This window comes from Ptychodera flava, chromosome 9 (assembly GCF_041260155.1).
Source record: "Ptychodera flava strain L36383 chromosome 9, AS_Pfla_20210202, whole genome shotgun sequence".
Taxonomy (NCBI): Eukaryota; Metazoa; Hemichordata; class Enteropneusta; family Ptychoderidae; genus Ptychodera; species Ptychodera flava.
The window spans coordinates 15,487,351-15,504,188 of record NC_091936.1 but is presented as its reverse complement, the minus strand read 5'-3'; the positions used below and the strand labels follow the sequence as shown (position 1 = coordinate 15,504,188).

General features: G+C 36.8%; 1 protein-coding gene across 2 annotated transcripts; it reads left to right on the top strand.

Moving 5' to 3' along the window:
- The first annotated feature begins 1,921 nt into the window (after nt 1–1,921).
- On the top strand, nt 1,922–14,359 carry LOC139140130 (lysophospholipid acyltransferase 2-like). Of its 2 annotated transcripts, XM_070709173.1 has the most exons (13): nt 1,922–2,051; nt 4,024–4,118; nt 5,647–5,792; nt 6,710–6,874; nt 7,025–7,080; nt 7,380–7,434; nt 8,139–8,316; nt 8,580–8,670; nt 9,416–9,517; nt 10,830–10,933; nt 11,616–11,813; nt 12,308–12,459; nt 13,487–14,359. In XM_070709173.1, the coding sequence occupies exons 2-13, from the start codon at nt 4,053–4,055 to the stop codon at nt 13,647–13,649; spliced, it is 1,476 nt and encodes a 491-aa protein (XP_070565274.1). In that variant the 5' UTR covers nt 1,922–2,051; nt 4,024–4,052; the 3' UTR covers nt 13,650–14,359. The 2 variants fall into 2 exon arrangements, with proteins under 2 accessions (XP_070565274.1, XP_070565275.1); XM_070709174.1 differs by lacking the exons at nt 10,830–10,933; nt 12,308–12,459; nt 13,487–14,359 and having other exon boundaries at nt 11,616–11,807.
- Nucleotides 14,360–16,838: the final 2,479 nt, after the last annotated feature.

The following is a 16,838-nucleotide window of genomic DNA, read 5'->3' as shown; positions in this document are numbered from 1 at the left end:
CGTTTAAAGCAGGTCATACTAAAAGACAGAAATCGTCTTCGACTTAATTCAAATTACAAACGGTAAAGTCCTTTCTGTGCGAGCAAATGTTTCATGCCTACATTCCTCTACGTTCAGTTGAAGACCAGGGCAAAATGAAATATGCGTTATTTGACGAACTTTAAAACCGAGATACAAAACTAAGTACTTACCTTGATCTAGACCTAAAATTTACGGAAAGCTAAAATCAGTATGTGCAATCTGTAGAAATGTGCTTGTTATCATCTTCATCAACAAAGGATTGAATTTATGATCATTTTAAATACATTTTCGCATGATGTTGTTGTTACGATTATTCTTTCTCTGAATTAGAGTACCTAGATACGCACAATTTATTTATTTTGGAATCTTTAGACCAATACTGTAAGTGTAAAATATTCTATGACGGACAACTGTCTAAAGAATATGTATGTTTCTACCAACTAGTTGATTTTCCATGTCTACATCACTAAACCAATATGGTTCATATTCCACGAGCCATGGCGTTTTACGCATATTTTTGCGTTACCTGGCGTCGTACGCAACGGTTACAATATTTCATTTGCGTTTAGCTTGAGCGTGATGAATCACAAGAGATAATAAGAATGACCGTCTGGAAGGAATATGCACTACACACCCTCTTCAATCAACCGTATTTCCAACAAAGAAATGTATTTATAATCCACTGTCTCTCCTCGCTGTATCGAACATGTACTTTCATTGCGATCCTTGATAACTTGAACGCTCGCTGCTATTAAATCCCCATAAAAGAATTTAATCATCAAACAATAAGCTAATGAAGTGACAACGTCCACATCATTTGAATGCCGAAAAAAAACTTAAGAATTGCCAACCAGCTGCAGCCTTCTATGCTAGGTAACCGACTGTCAACATCGTTATTCGCGAATAACCTAATTGGCACCAATTCGGTTGATATCTGAAGCACAGATGTTACAGGTTATTGTTTTATGGCCTCGAGTCCTCCACTCTTTCTACATTTTAACTAGATGGACCTTGACACGTAGTCGTGGCGTGTATTTGTTGAATTTTCCACTGACATTATTCCCAGCTTTAATATTTTTGCTTCTCAAATGAATTTTTAACGGTTAACATGAGTGTGAATGACGCATGACTATATATACAAGTTCATAAACCGTAAATCAGTAAACCAAAAACAACACCATAGATCAATAGATCCTGGTTTAACTGTTTAAGTGCTTTAATTAAAGACAATGGAATGGACTTTCTCCTTGATAAAGCTCCATCACTTAAACACCACAAAGTTATAACTGGATTAATGAAAACAAATTTAACAAACAATTATGAGGTCTTTTGGAAAAAATTGGTCACTGATGAAAATAGTAAACTAAGAATGTATGCCAAAATAAAGCATAATTTTAGATTAGAACCCTACTTAACACAGTTACAAGGTGAGAAAAGAAAATTACTCACCAAACTTCGCATTAGCAATCATGATCTAGCAATTGAAAAAGAAGACACACTGTTCCAAAAACCCCAATTACTGAAAGATACTGCAATCAGTGTAACACCAACAGTATTGAAGATGAAACACACTTTTTATTAGTCTGTCAAAAATACAAAGTCCAAAGAAAGAACTTTTTCAGTAAAATCAACTTCCCAAACGACAATGCTGAAAATCAGCTTATTTCTCTACTAACAAAACAAGAGTTCTCTTTTAATGAACAACTTGCAGATTATATTTTTACTTTATACAAACAAAGAAATACCTAGTTATATTTATTATTAGCTACTATTATTATACTGTAATACTTTATCTTTATTGACGAAAATTTTAACTTATTTTTGTATCACACTTTTATTGCCACAAATGTGATGTAAATCCTATATTTACAAGCAAGCAATAAAATATTATTATTATTATTATGAACTCAACCGTGACCGATCACTCAATGTGTAAGGTCACTATCGCTTTTATGTGTCCCCTGTAGTCTGGGTAGCACACCCGACATTTTGGTCCTTCATAACACTCAAAGTGACAATCCTGCATTGCGGTAAGAATGTTTTACTTCATATGGGGTGATTTGAAGGTTCAACGACAGCGTTGGTCGCACTCGTTACTGAGTTCCGTAAAATATTTTACTTCGTATGGGGTGAGTTGAAGGTTCAACGACAACGTTGGTCGCACTCGTTACTGAGTTCCATCGCAGGCTAGATGACCTTGGATGTTGTACACCTACTGTTTACTTTGGCTCGATTGTCGCTCTCACTGCCTCGCCAAACGTTGCCTTACATTTTAGTTCTTTTGATCGATACTACCTTTCCAGTTCTAAACTCACAACGATTCTTGATATCTTTCACATGATGTCTTAAAATTAACAGCCTCACACAACTGACACTGTTGTTGGAAAGCTTCTAAGATAAATAATGGCGTCTGTATAGTGTTTAGTGAAATCTCTAGGTTTACACATCGTCTTTTTAATAGCATGGTAGAATAAAACTTTGGCTCGCCACCAAATGTCGTACGTGAGCTGACATGGGCTGCAGTTAGACCCTAACATGTACACTTTAAAATACCTTATTTGACAAAAGCGAATTCGTGGCGGCCATGATGGCCGTCAGACCGACCTCGGCAATATAATATATAATATGTGTTATACATTTGCATGGTATACAGACAGAGGTAACTTCAACAATGGTATAAACTGTATGAAGAGGCTTCCTTTTAAATCAACATTTTTACGTACACAAAGAAATCTAGTTGTCAGGGTTGAATACAGATCGTTTTTGACCAATATTTTCGCATAATGCTTTTGTACAACAATTGTTGTTTACTTAACCTGGAATATGTAAATTTGCAGTATGTATATGTGTGTGTATGTGTGTGTGTTTTGTTTAATACTTTTTACTTGTATGAATAGATGAAATGAAGTTTATTCCATCCAAAGTCCTCATTGCAAGGATTAATATTCCATAGTTATTGAAGTAAATTGAGAGAAAAGTTACATTCGAATAAAAGGATATGGGAAAAATGCATAAACCTTCCGTTTAAATTTCAGTATATGACTGTCACAGTATCATGACCAATTAATGCTATACGCAGCTGGGATGCTAACTGAGATATCCTATTTACAAAGTATTTACACAGACTTTGTAAAGTTTTCATGGAAGAATTTGTGCGACGTTAAAGGAAGCTGCTTTGCGACGTTAAAGGAAGCTGCTTTGGGAAGGATAATTGCATATAAAATTAACAGCCTTTACTGCGAGAATCTAGGCAAGGGTACTTTCACCGCAAAGATTTTCATCCAATACTTTCTTTGCCATATTGTTGAATGTCGAGATAAAAAAGTGTACATACAAATTATTTATTACTAACATACCAAAAATTGCACATAAGTGTCTTAATTGTATAATCATTTTATTGTGTGATCAACTTTCCACTAAGGTCATGTTACTTTGTAGAGGAGTCGTGTCGGTACGTCGCACTGCTAACATTATTCTTTATACAGTGGTTTAAGGTAGAACACGCCTCGGGGACAGACATTCGGACTCTCAAACTTTTACAATTCTCTTCTGATATACCACTTGTGGGGGTTCATTTTAAAGCTCTTGGTGTAAGAAAAATTTTCAGCGGCTTAGTTTTTCGAAATTTGAAAATTCATCTTATTCTCCATAGAGTTAACACATGGATTACGGCCATTTTGAATTTCAAATATCGGTAAATCTTGGGTTATTTGTTTCTCTAGTACCAAAATTTGCACGGTGACCCCCGATTTTATTCTTGATTTTGAAAGAGAGTGGTTGAAAGATTTCTTACGAAAAGTTTGAGCAAAAGTTTAAGTCTTTCACTTTGGAGGTGCATACTACCTTTAGTGATGCCTGCTGCATTCGTCGATAACTTTTCATCCGTTAAAACCCACTCTGTAAGAAATTTTACCAAGTGTAATTGTCAGGGTGATCACAAACTCCCGATCCAACGAATGACCACGAATTAACCAATTCACTCCAATTGTCATTTATCCGTAGGAAGAAGGTCCCGTTAAACTATCCTAACAATGGTGCCCAGTTTGTGGTACGTAATTTTACAACTCAGCGAATTGTTGGGATTGCCGGTTGACAAGGTAAGATGTCATCACTTTTCTGGCCTTTCAACTGTCGTGTAGCTTGATAAATAAGTTTTCAAGCAACAGTTGCTGTAACTTTTCATGACAACTTCTCTATTTTGTTTCGTATGTGAACTGTTCTATTCTCCAATACATGTTAAGCACCCACTATTCAGTTTAAAAACACAACGTGCTATATGCGAACGTGAGATTTGCACTGTTATTGTTTACACACCAAAAAGACTATAGTGAGGACTTTCAAAAGTTCTACGGTCCATAAGACGACGTTGTGGCCTACTACGACGCCTCGGCCACTCAAATGATTAGCGACAGCATTCCCGGCTTTGACTTATTACAGTGATTCATATACTGTATCACTTTATACAATATTTTGACAATTTTGGGACCAATCCTGACGGGTGTAGCATGCTAGCAGGGTACGCTTACCCATTCCGGACACCTGGTACCACCACTATCAGTGGTTCAGGATGGTCCTGCTTGACTTCGTAAATCACAATGTCCCATGGACCTGGTAATGAATTACCCTGAATGAAAATAATTATTGGACCAGTTTAGTGTCATATGTACAGACCAGAATTTACTTGTCAAAATAACAATGCAGTTTACACATGTACAGGCTGAGTAGAAAGCTGAATGATATGTATCTAAACACAGTAAACAGGCTTTGGAGAGTAGAAAAAGAAACCGTAGTTTACATTTAAACTAAAATCGTGGGAAAAATCATCAAATATTACAACGACTGCCCGAAGAAAGCGTCATCTGAGCGGCTCGAACGACCCAGTTCAAATTTAGTATAAAGTATAATTAGTTTAGAGCACGATGGGCAAATATTTTGTTTGCGTGATCATGTTGTCAAAATCTTAAACAAAAATGAACAACTATTTTAACGTATTATTCATTTTCCCCGATGTATTGTAATTTACTTGTATCGACAAAAAATCTCTGCACCAAATTAGAATAATGTTAAGTAAACGAGGGATGTAGCATTGAGTTTAAGTTCTTTGAACACAGTTAGAAGAAAGGCAAAAGTAGTTAAATGCAGCCACTGCCAACAAGATCGCGAAATCGAGATCGCGTCATTTCGCAAATACGCTTGTATGTGATGCAAAGTTTGATCTTCGAAGGCGCTGCTGTCATTACTTAATATTTAGCTTTGCAAAGTAGCATCATAAATATTGTATATCTTACATTGCTATATTGTCGTATTGTACCATATATGTGCAAACTGTTTCTGAAATTTAGACTTCTACCATGTGTTCACTGCAAGGCTACATAGAAGATGGATACTGTGCAACTGCCACGTGCTTGTATTGAGAGAGAATCGCGATTTCTCTGTCCTCGAAATTTACACTATTCTACTCATTATATAGTATTAACATTTCAGTTTACTGCAAAGCAGTAAACTTGGTGACTTTGGAATACAGATTTCATGAAAGCTTACAATTGATGCCGCACGGAATAATTACATCAACTCGTCTGATTCATGCTTTAACTTTCTGAATCATTTGTGCTTTCACCTTTCCAGGCGACAGTTCCCGTGATACTAGTACTTGCCATAGTTCTAGCAATACCATACAGAATATTCCTACATCCAAGCCGGGCAGACGCCACAACAAAACATATCGTGGCAATCGGCATTGGGTTCTATTTCAGCTATTATCTACACTCATGGTAAGAGTTCAAAGTTCGTCCAACCATTGACAGCTGAAGGAGAGGATTGTCACTTTTTGACTGACTTCAGGTCATCGTTCACCTTTTATTGTCACAAAAATTTAATTGTTCCTGTAATCGTTTGCCGTGGTGTTTTTTGACCTTCCCACTGAGAAACTTGAATTGAGGGGTTATTTACCAATAACACCGTTTTATCAGAAGTCATGTTGCCATAAGATGAATCTGAACGTCATACACATCAATTGAATTCTCAGGTTCTACTCAGTCAATTGAGATGAACGTGGAAGTATTTGTCTGACAATCTTGGCGAATGATTAAATTGTTAAGGTAAAACGCGCCTCGGGGACAGATATATGGACTCTAAAATTTCTACAATTCTTTTATGATCTACCACTTGTGGGGGCTCATTTTAAAGCTCTTCGAAACAATTCACCGTCTTAGTATTTCGAAAATCCTAAATTATTTTTTTTTCCATGGAGTTAATATAGGGATCCATCTGACACATTTTTAATTTCAAATATCGCAAAATGTTTGGTGATTTGTTTCCCTAGTTCTAACCTTTACACGGTGACCCTCGAATTTTATACAATGTTGATTTGGTAGAGAATGGTTAAAAGTTTCGTCAAAAGTCTTAAGTCTTCCACTTTCGAAGCGCGTACTCAAGCACCCATCGCACAATGTAAAGAAGAACCTTGAGTAATTCCATCGTAAAGTTACTTAATGTTTGCAATTTTCTAATAATGATTTCATAGTTTTAAAATTAGAAACATTTTAATATTATGCATTTATGAGTGCGTTCTCTCATGCGAATATAGTTTGCTATGTGACAACTTGATAACGTATAAGTCGAGTATGGTTGATTTGTATGTTAATGTCAAAAATATCATTAACCCCTTGTATTGTGTTGTTTATTACAGGGGTGTAGTCATTTTACTCGTAAAAGCAGTATTATGTTATATTCTAATGGTATATTTGAATCCGACGTATATGCCTAAAGTTGTCTTCGCAGTGGCCATGGGAATCCTAACTGTGGTAAATTTTCGAGAATTTCTACATGACAGTCCCGGCAATAATGTAGTCAGGTGAGTACTCCGTGATATCAGTATTCGAACTTTAAACTCTGTTTGAATGTTATAAACATATACTATAATTTTGTTTAATGTCACTGATCTTCTACTTAAGTCGACATATGGTTACATTTTTCTGGTATATACGACCTCTTTGTTTTTCAGAGCGTTGATGATATTCACTGCAAAAATAACAAGCCTTGCATGGAGCATACATGATGGTAAGTCAGTTGTCTCCGTGTACTGCTACCGGCTTATTGTCTTGTCTTATCGATGGAATATTATGATGCATAGCATTAAACGTACTGAGAGTTCGGCATAATTCTCATTTATTTGTAAATATGTCGTCAGGTGAACTTGCATTTCGTTATCTAGTAAATAACTCTAATGTTTTTTCCTCATACATTTTATCGACATTCTTGCGAATTTCTTCTCTTTAATATTTTGTTTAAGAAAGTAACAAAAGTATTGCTAATGAAATACCTCAATCTGTTATGGTATTTCATTTTAATAATGTCAGGATTTGCAAGAGATAGAGCGAAACTTAGCGATTTCCGGAGCAAGAAGGTTGTCCGGTAAGACATATTAATTATTTTGAAGATGGGGCACCCTGATACTTCAAGTGCAGGTTTCGAATCTCTCTTTGCCGATATTTTTACATGTAACCGACATAAAGTTACCACATGATCATATTGAGAGAGAGAGAGGGAGAGAGAGAGAGAGAGAGAGAGAGAGAGAGAGAGAGAGAGAGAGAGAGAGCGCACTATGGTTGTTTGTAATCAGTCAGTCAAAACAATCCGAAAGCCCCTGTCAACGTTTGCTGCACTTAACAACCCTGGCAATGAGAATCCACTCATCTGCCCGATTTCGCCTTTGATAAAAAATAGGCACAGCGCCACTTACGACCAATTATGTTAATGTCTTTTGGATCACGCATATACTCATCACAGAGTTCTGAACAGTAATCTAACCGTCGTCATATCTCTGAAATGACAGATCCCACTGAAATGACAGATATTTAATCGTTTTCATTCCAGTGGTTTGATCTCGCCAGAGAAACTAAACTTACAAGATAAAATAAAAACGCTGCGACGTATTATTTGGTAAGAGACCAAGGTTCCTCTTGTGGCGGCACCGCGAAGGGACTGAATAAGAAACAAACGTGAATTGTCAGCCTAATAAAGTTTATTTCGACATTTGCGCTACCGCTTGAACAACTCATGCTATGGCAACATGGTTAGAGGTGTCTTAACGTGTCTTTAACTTTGCAATCATTCAGGCGAATTCCATCCGTTCTGGAGTATACCAGCTACTTATTCCATTTCCAAGCACTGGCAGTAGGTCCATTCTGTTTCTACAAGGACTACATAGATTTCATAGAAGGAAGACATGTAGTGCCGTACAAAATTATAAAAGACGGCAAAGAAGTTGTTATCCACAAAGAACCACCAGTGACTGTAAGTATTTCAATAAAATGTTCGTTGGTTACAAAGATATACTATGATCTTAAAAAGACAATTGATTTCCTTACACTCAACATATAAAGTTTACAAAACTTGGTGTGATATTTCGTTGAGCTCTTCAAAGGAACTATTTTTTACTTGTGAATGGTTACTGCAAAGGCACGTCATTTCCTGCTGAAATGTTTAAATAGCTGCCCTACAACAAAATTTTGGTTAGTATTCATCAATCGGTCTTTCTTTCCTTTTGTTCATTGCAGAGTAACGTCCTGCGCAAAACGGCACTAGCCATCATATTAGCTGCCGTCAACATCACGATGACATCACGAATACCTCTAGAGGATAACATAGGTTGATAAATGTCGATGGCTTTCGCCACTCCATGAATCATGCTTTATGAATCAACAGCTATCATACCAGTACCGCGTGGTCCAATGTCCAACAAGCCAAGAATCAAGAGACCGTGGATAAGCGAAAATACGCGCACGGCAAACGAAACTCGTAGCGTTTGACCCTAAAACGTTGCTGTCACCTACGCATTGCCTCGTCTTAGCTGCAGGCATTCTTCATCGCATTCAGCGAGCACAACAATATTTTTTACATTGAAACGGGTTTTCTGACAGGGTGGATACTCATGAAAACTCCGCCCCTCTGTGCTGTTTGATAAAAAATACTTCCAATTCAAGATGGACCCCACCTGCCCGTATTTTGCCGGGCTCCTGTTCCTGCGAATCGTTGCACAATAATCGAAACAGTCACTGTGGTAAACCCCCTCCCTTAAATGCAATTACCTTCGTTTGTCATGTGCATATTTTAATAATCCACGGCCCCTTAAAATATGACTTTCTAAATGCAATAAGTTTCGTTTGCCATATGTGCGTGTTTTAACTATCCACTGCCCCTCAAGCTATTACTTTAACTAAACTCTTCATACAACTTTACTCATTATAAATAAGTGCACATATTTTTCCCGGCAAGTATTTTCTCGTCAAAAGTTCAAAGCGACAAAGTGACTCAAATGAAGGTATACTCACTCGCAGAACACATTTACGCATGCGTGTCGTACAAGCCTGACTTTCCTCTCCGTGTTCTATAGGTAAGCCTGTACTGGCTTCTGCATTTGTGTATCGTGTGCTTTATGCGTGGTCCTGTGTATGGCTGGTGTTCCTTCCACTTTACGCCGTTGTGTGGATACTAGGTAAGAGCACAGGGTGTTGTCTAAATGTCCGTCCCCAGGTTGGGTAGGTGTTTCGTTGTATCGCTAATAAAGATATATTCTACCAACCTTTGGTGTTTCGGTCTTAACTTAGCACTGCCCTTGACAATCTTGCGTATACGTTTTATCAACATGCTGCGTCTATTATCTGATAAGTTTGAGTGCCTAATTAGCCAAAGTAATCAAGGGTAAATTACTAATCTGTGGACGCTCTCACCAGATTATCACCGGATTAAATTTGACAAAGTCAATAACGAACGCACCAGCAAGGTATAACTGAAGATACCTTGCTGGTGCGTTCGTTATTGACGCAAGATTGTTAGCGATACAACGAAACACCTACCCAACCCTGGGGACGGACATGTAGACAACACCCTGTGGTAAGAGTAATAAGATCCTACATCCTAATTGGCTGAGATGGAATGTCTTGCATGCGAGTTGGAGAATTTCTATCCCATGGGTTGTATGATAGGCAAATTCCCCCACGGGTGATAAATTCAATTTCAGAACATGAACGTGTGGGGTCATTTTCCTCTTTAGAGAATTACCATTTGCATGAATGGCTTCGACATCTTCGATTTATTTCATTCCTATTGGAAAAAATATTCGCATTTATCCACATCAAATCCTTTTTGAAATATGTTTATAAATAATGATAAAGTTTTCGGTCTTGCAGTCGGGACCTTTCGCAGCGTTACTGATCGTGATTTTCAGATGCACAAGTCAAAGTAAACGACATTAACACAATGTTCCAGTATTTGTTCACATATTCATCCGCGATAGAGAGACTGTAAAAACCTTTCGATTTGAAGCAAGTCGTCTGCCAACACTACAGTTCGGTTTTCACATCACGAGACATACCACACGCAAATTAATACTCGCACCGCGCCACAGGCGTAGGGACAGAGAATGACCAATATGAAAAATGCAACTCACGCACGACAATGCATAGTGTAAAAACAAGTCGATTCCAGAGTGAAGTTCTCACACTCCTGGCGTAGAAGGGCTATAGGAGCATACAATTTCTCATGCCAGCCTCAGACAAGCGGTGCAAAGTCTTTCCTTGCGTCATCAAAGTATTCAATTATGACACACAATAATTTCTCCAAAAACAGTGCGGTATACCAATGCATGGAAGTTTTCAGTTTTAACAAGAAGACAGACGTCAAATAATTATGGCGGCAATTTTTTCAATGCTTTTACTAATTCAAAGATTCAAGGAATCGGTGGTAGCACAAGATATCCCTATCACACACCCATTTCCTGACGCCTGTTCCTTTCCCTATACTTCCAGGTGATGTGGCATGTAACATTTCAGGTTTTGGATTCAATGGTTACGACAGCAATGGTGAACCCAAATGGGACTTGGTATCCAACATACATATCAAACCTGCTTATGTAAATATTGACATTTTAATTTTTCCTCTATTAACTTCTGGCCGGAGCTTTTGCGTGTTCGAGCAGGCATGCTTTGGACGAAATAATAATTATTAGATAAAAGACCCACATGTATGAACCTTCTCGCCGCCTTAATGTTTCTTACGCTCCATTATTTTGAAAAACCGCGCCCACAAGTGAAAGCTATGATTTATTGGAGGCAGAGATGGTGTTCGTGTGATGTGCATCACACTGGCTTTGTCACATTGCATGGAGAAGACAGAAAGAAGACAGAAAAGTGTGTTTATAAATTTAGGGTTATACAAGTACATCGTGTAGAGGATGTATAAAACATGCAGACAGATAGACAAACAGGCAGACGGACATACCGTTTATTCTGTTTATTGCGCGACTTTATCTATATCTGCTACGGTTTCGTGTTCGTGTATATCCGCTGATAATACAAGCTGAATATAGAGGTATGCTACTTTTTAACGAATGTAAGGTCGAATGTGTATCTGTATCGATAAATGTAATCTTGTAAATCTAGACCTGATGAAGTGACAAAATTCGAAAGTTTTTAGCAAATAGTGTGTGTGAGTTGATAAATTACATTCATTTCTATTGAAATACAGTGAAAAACACACTCTCTCTCTGCCTCTCTCACTCTCTCTGTCTCTCTCTCTGTCTGTCTCTCTCTCAGCTGTGCAGCAATATGAAAGAGAGTATAGATTGTTGGCATATATCTATCAATAATTGGTTGAGGTACGTCAGCTATGAACGTCTTCGCCGCCATAATTTAATTCTAACATATCTTCTGTCGATGATCTGGCATGGATTCCTACCTGGATACATCTGGTTCTGTGTAAGCTGTTTAACGCTCGCCATTGCACAAAAAAGGGTAAGTAGCCTTTATTTTATAATGATACAATACCTCTACCGTCACACGACATGGCAGTAAACAAATCCATGAATAGCTCAGAAAGAAATCAGACATAATATTTTAACTTAAAATGCATTATAGGAAACTCTACTTTAATGCATTACGTAAATTTCTGGTTGGTTTTGCAGCAATGAACTCGTGTCTTTACATATCCCTTTCTCGTTCTGATCCGTATTTGATGGCGTCTTCTGTTGTGTATTTATTTATGTATTTATATATTGTATTTCCATTATCAACTGCCTATGCGTGTCTTGGCCATATTGTGACCATCTCATTAGCATGCATTAGTGCAATTTCTGTAAAATAATTAACTTTTAAAATGTATGATATCACAGTTCATCAATATCTACAGATATGATAACATTCTCCTGGCTATACACTATTATAAGCTTCATAAATCAACATATGCAGCGGAAAGCGAAAACAACGTATTTCATGTTCATACATTACAGGGTCGACGCGTTATCCGTCCATACTTCACAACGTCGAAACAAAGGAAGCTTTTCTATGACTTCATAACATGGTTTGGCCACTGGCTGGTGTTACCTTGCTATCTAGTCATGTTCCTATTGCGCAACAATGCCCGTATAGTGATGTTTGGGAGGTATTTTTTAAATATTTTACTGACTATTGTTATGATGGCAATTACTTTTTGCATGGAAGTAGTCGCGCTAATCTCAACTATACACCAACATAAAAATATTTTCATAAAAAATATTTTCATGCTAGGTGTGAATATGAACATGACCCTGATTGGGTAGATTCTAACACCAAACATCTATTAACTTTGTTCAGTAATGTCGGAATCGAGACCGTTCTTGTTTACACAGCTAGATTTACAATGCCGCTTGGCCTCATGCTGCGACAATAGTTGTGACATTTGGTGATATTTTTGTGAATTTTATACTATAAAATAATAAAGCTCTCCTCTAAAAGTAATGCATCAGCCTCACAAACGTAATGAATAGCTCGCAAAATGCGGTGACACAGTAAAACATATTATTGTTCTTTGGACTATTGTTTAGTTGTCAACAATAACAATGAGTGGACATTCCATAGACTGTAGCTGTGTTCAAAATTGACCATTAGGTGTCTTAACCGAATTTTGGAAGTACAGAAAGAGAAGTAGCAGAAGAGACTGTCGTTTACAAAAAGGCAGGAAAAACCTTGAAAAATAATTTATAATTTACAGCTAATGGAATATCAAAGTTTGTTCATTCGTGTTTCTCTATAATGAAGAATAGGTTCGTGACCAGCTTTCTAAAACTGTAGGACTACTTACTGTACAGTGATACTATCCCTTTTGTGAACACCACATGGATGTTGTAAATCATCCATTAGTTAACAACAGTCCCCTAAAGCTCAAAAATTATTTGAACTGCCCGGAGAAAAGTCACTGAAACATGTTCGGTTGTTTTCAAACGTGCAGTTTTATCTAGAGCCAACACTATCTGGAAACGTTTTATTTTAGGTCTGTAGGAGATTAAACAGTGCCTTGAGATGTGACACTGTCATTGAGAGAAGAATTTAAAACGACGACTATTATTTGTGATAATCTCTCTCTCTCTCTCTCTCTCTCTCTCTCTCTCTCTCTCTCTCTCTCTCTCTCTCTCTCTCTCTCTCCCCGACAGGGCAAATTACTTCTGGGGTCACTTCGTCACAGTAATCCTGCTAATACTTGTATATTGCATGAAACCGCCGAAGAAATTAGAAGATCATGTCGACACACACGAAAGTCGATCGCTCAGCAATAAGCCTGGCCCGATGGCGAAGAACTGTGACAAACAAGATTAGAATAAACACTCTTTTGATAATGATCATCTTTTTTATCGCTTTATGGCACAAACTGATGCTTCATTGATGAGAAATACATGAGGAACTCTTCATCAGATATACATGAAAAATCTCGAAGGTGCTGGAGGGTCTACTAATATTTGAATCATTAAATGGTAGACAGAAGAGCGGTCTTCCGTTCCACCGTCCACGTTTAAACTTGAAGATTCTGAAATATATATGTCACTATTTCTATTTACATGGAAGGAAGGTTACGTCCTGGTTTATGAAATAGATAATCTTAGTGACTGACATTTCAGATTTGGAATATTCTGTAATTAATATTTCCTGAAGAAATTCCTCTCAAGCCAGTCAGAGAATGTTCGTTGAAAGTGACCGTCGGCGATTTTAAATATTGCTATGACAACTGGGACTTGGGAGTTCACAACATTCCGCTCTGGTGGAACTATTATCGCTTATTTTGGGGTGTTTTCAGTAAATTACGGTTTTTAGATGGAGGGTATTTCGGAATATCACATATTGATATCATCATAATTTGCGTGAGTGTCAGATTCGTTTGATCTTCAAGAAATTGTAAGAATACATCGTCATTTGAAAGGAACTAAAGCGCCGTAGAATCAATCTGTTTCATGTCTGTGTCATGTCACGTTTTATATGATCAGACATATCGAGATTTTTTAAATAAAGCCACAATGTAACTTACGTATAGCCTGTATTAGTTGATTTTTTTATCTATTTATTATTTATCGTATCTTTTATGATATACAGACAAGGGGCTTTTACCATAAATCTAGCCGTAATGTCAACCGACATAGTTGACAGGCTTGAATCTGACATCACTTTTGGAGAATACTTTCGCATGATGTTTTTGTGGAATTAGTGATTATTTAACCTAGAATACGTCAACATATATATATGCTTTGTTTCATATTTTTGAATTTGTATGTACAGATTGAGAAAATGTGCAAAAATGTACAGAACAAAAAAATTATGCAAAATTTGACGAATTTTGAAACTGAGATTTAAAACTAAAGACCTTTCTATAATTAACTTTTACACAAAGATGACATCAGAATGTGTAATCTGTACAAAAGAGCTACTACCCAAATCAATATTATTATATTCACCAACAAATATAATTGACGGTTGACTTTATGATCATTGTGAAATATACCTTTGCGTGATTTTTAAGCTACACGTTTGTTTGAATTGTGTAGCCGAATACACAATATTCGTTTTGTGTGATATCTTTAGACTTGTACTGTTATTGTAAATTATTCTGTGACGGAAAACTGTCTAAAGAGACTGTATATTCATGTCCACAAGGTTTTTTCATGTCTATTTCACACAACTATTAAGGTACATGTCCGCCTGATCCGCCTTTAAGGGGGCCTGGAGGATTTTCAGGCGGGCCAACCACTTTCCCGAAGAAAAATTGGGGGGAGACAAAAAATACCACAATCTTTTAGGGGTAATAAGGAAAAAAACACATCACTTAAATATTTGCCCACAAGTCCTGATCTATAAAATTATGCATGGCTGTCAAAAATATCTGGTGAAAAATTTACAAATTTGATAGCTCCTACATGGAAAGAGGGTTGATTTTCCAATAATTCTGTATGTGCATCCAGAATATCATCTGCTTCAATACTATGGTGACAGATTGTTGAAATATTGACCATAGCATCCTGTGTACACACGAAACTTGGTGTAGTTCAAGAAGTGATATCAGTGTGTGTGAATCAAGGAGAATTGTGAGTAGGCTCACACATTGTGTGATGATACTGATACCTTAGAATCCCATTCATTCTGATTTGTATGATCAAGGATTTCTCAGTGTTTTGTCAGTTAGGAAAACATTACTAATTTGCATATTTAACGAACTGTCCTTATTAGGGACCTATATCTGGCTTGACATAACTAAAGTTGACAAAACTTGCTATGAAGATTAAAGATACTAAGTTAAAACATTATTGAAAGTCATCTAGCATTTGTACTTCAGCTAATTAATAATTTGCGTATAAACGACCTTTCTTATTAGGGATATATCTTGATTGACTTGATCAAAATTATTGAAACATGCTCCGTACATATAAGAGACGATAATGACCAAAAGTCGGTTTAGATGTTTTAGAACATCTAATTACTAATACGATATAGAATTATTGAAGTCATTCGGCATTTTTATTTTAGTTAATTACAAATTTGCGTATTTAACGGACTTTCCTAACTAGGAATGTATATCTGGATTGACTCGACCAAAGATGACGAAACTTGCTATGAATATTGTAGATTCTATGATATTATGTTAACAAAAGTCAGTTTTGACTTTGTAATACATCTCATTACTAATTTGCGTATTTAACGAACTTTTCTAATTTGCGATCTTGATTGCCTTCATCAAAGTCGGCGAAACCTGCTATGTACATTGAATAAATAAGATAAAATATTAATAGAATGGAAAGTTGTTCAGTATTTTTACATCAGCAAACGTGCTATGTATATTGATGAGACAATTATATTGTATTAGTGAAAGATATTTTGCATTTTCATGTCGGTTAATTGATTATTTGTATATCTAATGATCTGTCACAGTTTGGCATATATAGCTTGAATGACTTGAGCAAAAGCAATTACACTTGCTATATGAAGTGGTGTTACAATAACGGCAGTCAAAGAAATTTAGTATTTTTATGTCAGCTAATCACATATTTGTATACTTAATGATCTTTGGAATTATCTGTTGTGAACTTAGCCGGCTATTGAACCACTCTTTTTTGGGAGTGGAGATTTAGCCGAGCGGTTCTCTCTGTGGCCTCTCCGCTAGGCGACTGATGCCGTATGTTGTGGGTTCGAACCCGATTGAAAACTAGCCGTATTGTTCATGTTGATCATAACACTCTCAATGAAGTTGCAAACTTGTGGCAAAATTTCAATTTACAGACAACTGTAATATATACTGAAACACAGGAGCATTTTCAGTTCATATCTGGTTTTTGACGCAGACATAAATATTCTGCAGTGATTATAGAAATGTCATTCGCCTGAAAACTGATTGGGTCACAATGCTTGATCTTCTACAAACGTACGATGAAAAGTCACTGATTTAAACAAACCGTCAAATCAGGCCGATATGACACCTGCTGAGTTCGACCTTGACCGACACCTCAAAGGGCAAGGTCAGCAGGT